Source organism: Clarias gariepinus, chromosome 11, assembly GCF_024256425.1.
Source record: "Clarias gariepinus isolate MV-2021 ecotype Netherlands chromosome 11, CGAR_prim_01v2, whole genome shotgun sequence".
Taxonomy (NCBI): Eukaryota; Metazoa; Chordata; class Actinopteri; order Siluriformes; family Clariidae; genus Clarias; species Clarias gariepinus.
Genome location: NC_071110.1, coordinates 7,585,709 through 7,590,262, shown reverse-complemented (window position 1 = coordinate 7,590,262; position 4,554 = coordinate 7,585,709). Strand labels below are relative to the sequence as shown.

The 4,554-nt window shown below is 40.3% G+C and overlaps 1 protein-coding gene across 1 annotated transcript; it reads left to right on the top strand.

Annotated features, from left to right (window-relative positions):
• Positions 1-2,836: 2,836 nt before the first annotated feature.
• LOC128533261 (olfactory receptor 10A3-like) lies at positions 2,837-3,856 on the top strand. The gene has a single exon (XM_053507512.1). It carries the CDS (start codon positions 2,861-2,863, stop codon positions 3,854-3,856), a length of 996 nt encoding a protein of 331 aa, XP_053363487.1. The 5' UTR covers positions 2,837-2,860.
• Positions 3,857-4,554: the final 698 nt, after the last annotated feature.

The following is a 4,554-nucleotide window of genomic DNA, read 5'->3' as shown; positions in this document are numbered from 1 at the left end:
CAAAGCAGAATCTGGCGGCTAGCTTTTCCCAGCGACTGCCCAGGCAATTACTTACAAGCTTACCGTAGTGTTGTCCACCCGCACTAGGACATGGTAGCCTCTCAACTGTTGAAGGGAGTATTTCAGGGCCAGAAATAAAGTCATCATTTGGAGACAATTGATGTGCTACCCGAGAAGATGACCTCCCCAGATCCCTTGGGCTGGACGGCCATCTAAGACCGCACCTCAGCCCGTTAGGGAAGGGTCTGTCGTTAGCAGCCTGCGACGACAACACGGACCTAGAGTGAGACCCAGAGTCAAGGACGAGGGTCTGAACCACATAGAAAGGGTACCAAAGTCTTGACGCATAATCCTTATTGACTCTGGGAATTGGCCCTTAAATGAAATCCTCTGGCTTTTAGCCACAACTGAAGCGATCTCATGTGCAGAAGGTTCAAGGGTATCACCGTGGAAACAGCTGCCATGAGACCTAACACTTTCTGAAAGTGGTAAGAGTTACTTTCTGGTCTAGCTTGATCTCCTTTAGAGTATTGGGAATGGATTCGACACGCACAGGAGACAGCTGTGCCCACATTGCGGCCGAAACTCATATGACACTCATAATATGTCGTACTTGAGCAGGGAAGACAACGCTTTCCGTGTTGTTGAATCTCAATCCTAAGAATTGAAGTCAGACATCTCGATGTCGAAGCACTAGCTGCTAAGACTGAGTCAGAATCAGCCAGTCGTCTGTGTAATTCAGGATATGGATGCCTTGGAATTATAGAGCCGGGGCTGCATCTGTACATTATATATATATGCGGGGTGACTTGGGGGGCTTGGGGGGTTAGATGTTCGGCACCCTGAAACACGGCTGGATGAAACCGAACACCTTACATTTCACTAGAGACCTCTACTCCCCGAAACACCAGTGGTGGCTGAGATTGAACCACGGCCTCCCTGAAGCGGACTGCGAGGTCTCGCCCCAATCTTCGAGGGGGTGCTCGGCTCGGCACACCCTTTCAGCTGGCGAGAACCGGACCCGGTCAGGACTGGGTGGCCGACAGTCCCAACCCCTGAGAACGGCGGGGAGAAACCTCACAAAGGCCTGCTCATAGGGATTTTAACATCAACTGTTATAGCTAAACTGCCCGCCACCTAACACACTGTATAAATGCAGATCAATTCCTGCTTTCTGTTTTACCCAAATGAGAATCAGTTTACCTGTTGAGTCTGGTTCCTCTTAAGGTTTCTTCCTATTAGTTTTTCCCTGCCACTGTCGCCCATGGCTTGCTCACCAGGGATGATCTGCTCATCTTGATTCATGCACACTTACATTTCATACAGACTTAAATAATTCTTTTAATTGTGTAAAGCTGCTTTGCGACAATGACAATTGTTAAAAGCGCTATACAAATAAAATGTAATTGAATTGAATAGAGCTTTGCCTCCCGAAACCTAGTGGCGGTGGTGTTCACCGGCTCGCCAAAAAGGCTGAAAGGCGAGAGTGGACATCAAGGCGGAAGATGCAATCCCCGTCTTTGATGTCCGTGAGGTTAGGCCACAGCTGTCTCTCCGTGGTGACCATGGCAGCCATAGAATGGCCGATAGCACAGGCCGTCTGCTTGGTGGCAGGGGGAAATGATCTGTGGTTCGGCCGTAGTTCAGCAAATGCCACGCCATCAAAAGACCCGCCAGTGCTCAGATCTCTCAGTAGGTCATCGTTGAGGCCCCTCCTCCGGCCGCCCGAAAGAAACCTGTAGTCTAACTTTGAGTGTTTGGGGGAGCTTATTATTTATTTCTTTATTTTCAAGGCAAATCGAGGTGTACGCATTAAACCGCACGTGTTACCACCTCTGACGACAACTAATACACTTGCTCATTACTAGAGAAGCACTTTAAAGTGATAGTTTCCATCTCAACGCACACAACAATGCAGTCCTGAAGACAAAAAGAGCTGAGGACGTTTCTGGTTCATGCCTATTTATAAACCTTCAGGTGCACCTAATCAAATGATGTCACCTGATCAAGGTTATACATGCCAAAATCTTTGGCGTGTTTGACACACATGCTTCAACAACCGATCATGCGAAGAGCGTTTCCATAACGTTGGCCCAACCTATCTTTGGCCCCACCAAAACAACATACTGTAGGGCCAACCTATATAGGATGGTCACATCCTTCAATCATTGCATCCTCTTGTATTTGCTGGTTTTATACTTGCTGGTTCACTCTCCCTGTTACTACTTGTTGGTGCACCTTATGTACAGTTTCATTCCCACTACAATTATGCACATGTACACAGAAGCAGTATTTCATATTATTTGATAGCATTTTCTACCTCTTTAAATACGACACAATTTTTACATTGTATATACAGTATATACAGTGTAATACATGTATATGTATTACACTGTGTATGTATATATATATCAATTTGTCCCAAAGTTGCAGTAAGGAATAATATACTATGCTATATGCTAAATTTTACCCTACTGCTACATTAAACAAAGTTTAAAAATAGGTCTGTGATTAATATATACAATGCCTGATTAGGTAAAGATAGTGGTTTTAAACTTCTGGTTGGCTGATAGCCAATGTCTAGCAATCATGCAATATGAATAAACAAAACAATGGTGCTCTTCAAAACCCTCCAAGGGTTTAATGAGATGTACATGGTATTGATTACGTCAAACAATGATTAAAGCCTCAAAAGTAAGTTTAAAAAGCCCTAACCATGACTGGTCTTCATAACTTTGGACAACTTTGTAAGAAAATTTAAAGAAGGATTCAAGTGCTCTGGATTCAATCTTAATGCATTTTCTATAGCTAAAAGTCCTGTGTAAAAGATATTGCAAACAATAATGCGCTTTTCTGTCAGATGACTAACTATACCGAAATATTGTACAAAAATAGCACAGCCAACATTTCTGAATTTGTGCTTGAAGGATTTCCAGGAATTCCTGCTGAGTATTATGGATTGGTAGGAACGTTTTTCTTATTCATTTTTCTAATTCTGGCATGTGGAAACATTTTTATCCTTGTATTTGTGGCATATGAAAAAAGTCTTCAGAAGCCAACGTACATCATCATCTGTAACCTTGCAATATCAGATCTTGGATTTGGAACTACAATTCTGCCCAGAATTATTGCTAAGTACTGGATGTCAAAGAAGATTATGGCATTTAATAGTTGTTTCACACAAATGGTTTTTGTCCATTTGTTTGGGGCATGCACCTCGTTTCTTTTGGCACTTATGGCACTTGATCGATTTGTTGCTATATGTAACCCACTGAGATACCCAGTTCTGATAAAGAACTCCAATATAGTGCTTCTTTGTTCAGTGCTTTGGGTAGGAAACCTTGTCTGGCTTGGTCTAATCACGGCATATGCTCTTAGTGTGCCTTACTGTGGCCCAAATATTATACATCACTGCTACTGTGACTATAGCTCAATAACTCGTCTAGCATGTGCAGACATAACAGCCATAAAAGCCACTAGTACTTCCATTGCTATGACAGTACTCTGGGGTCCTTTATTTTATATTATATTTTCTTATGTAGCCATTATTAGTTCAGTCACAAAAATATCGAATAAGGAGGGACGATACAAAACCTTTTTAACATGTACTCCACAGCTGTTTATCATCTGTCTGTACTATCTCCCCAGAAGTTTTATGTATATTGCATCAGCTGTCGGGTACAATTTTGAAACAAACCTCCGCATTGCAATGATAATAATGTACAGTCTTTTTCCTGCCCTGATCAATCCATTCATATACTGCTTTAAAACCAAGGAAATTAAGGACACATTAATTAAGAAATTTAAGCAAAGGCAAGTAAAGGTAAATAAAAAAATATATAATAATGCTACTTAATTAAGTATACCTTTTTCTGATAATTTTATTTGTAATTGTTCAATGATATGTAACATAGAAAACCTGTTATTTCTTATGTATTTTTGGCTAATTAAATAAATTATAAAATATCTAGTAAATGTTGACCTTTTTTATGTATGATAAAATCTAATAGTCAAATGATATTAAAAAAATGCTCATGCTTGTCAATTTAGATAGGCTATTTTAGTTTGTACATTGGGATATGTTCGAGCAATGGTATAACTAATCCAATACTTAAATGATTGTTGCAATGTTTTACGTATTTGAAACTGTAATATTTGCACATTAATTTTAAATACAGCCATGTAGTTAGAGGCAAGGGTAGATTTTTATTTACATACAAGTAAAACAAACATTAAAAGGTCTACAACTAGGAGTCTAAGCATGCAGTATGGATATAAAACACTGATAATGGAAGTGAGGTGAGCAACACAGAGAAAACAGGAAACATAAAACATCCAAAATTTGATTTTCACATATTTAAATCCATAAAAAACAATCCAGGTATCTGATTCACTGTCCTCTTAAAAATGGTGTTCTGACATGCACTTCAACCAAATGACAGTATGGTCTGTATAGGGTGCAGAAGTTAAGGTCCCTTGGCAAATAATGTTTGTCATTAAACTTTTCATCCTCTTTCTACTTTCATGAAGCTGTTGAAATGGTTAATATGCTTC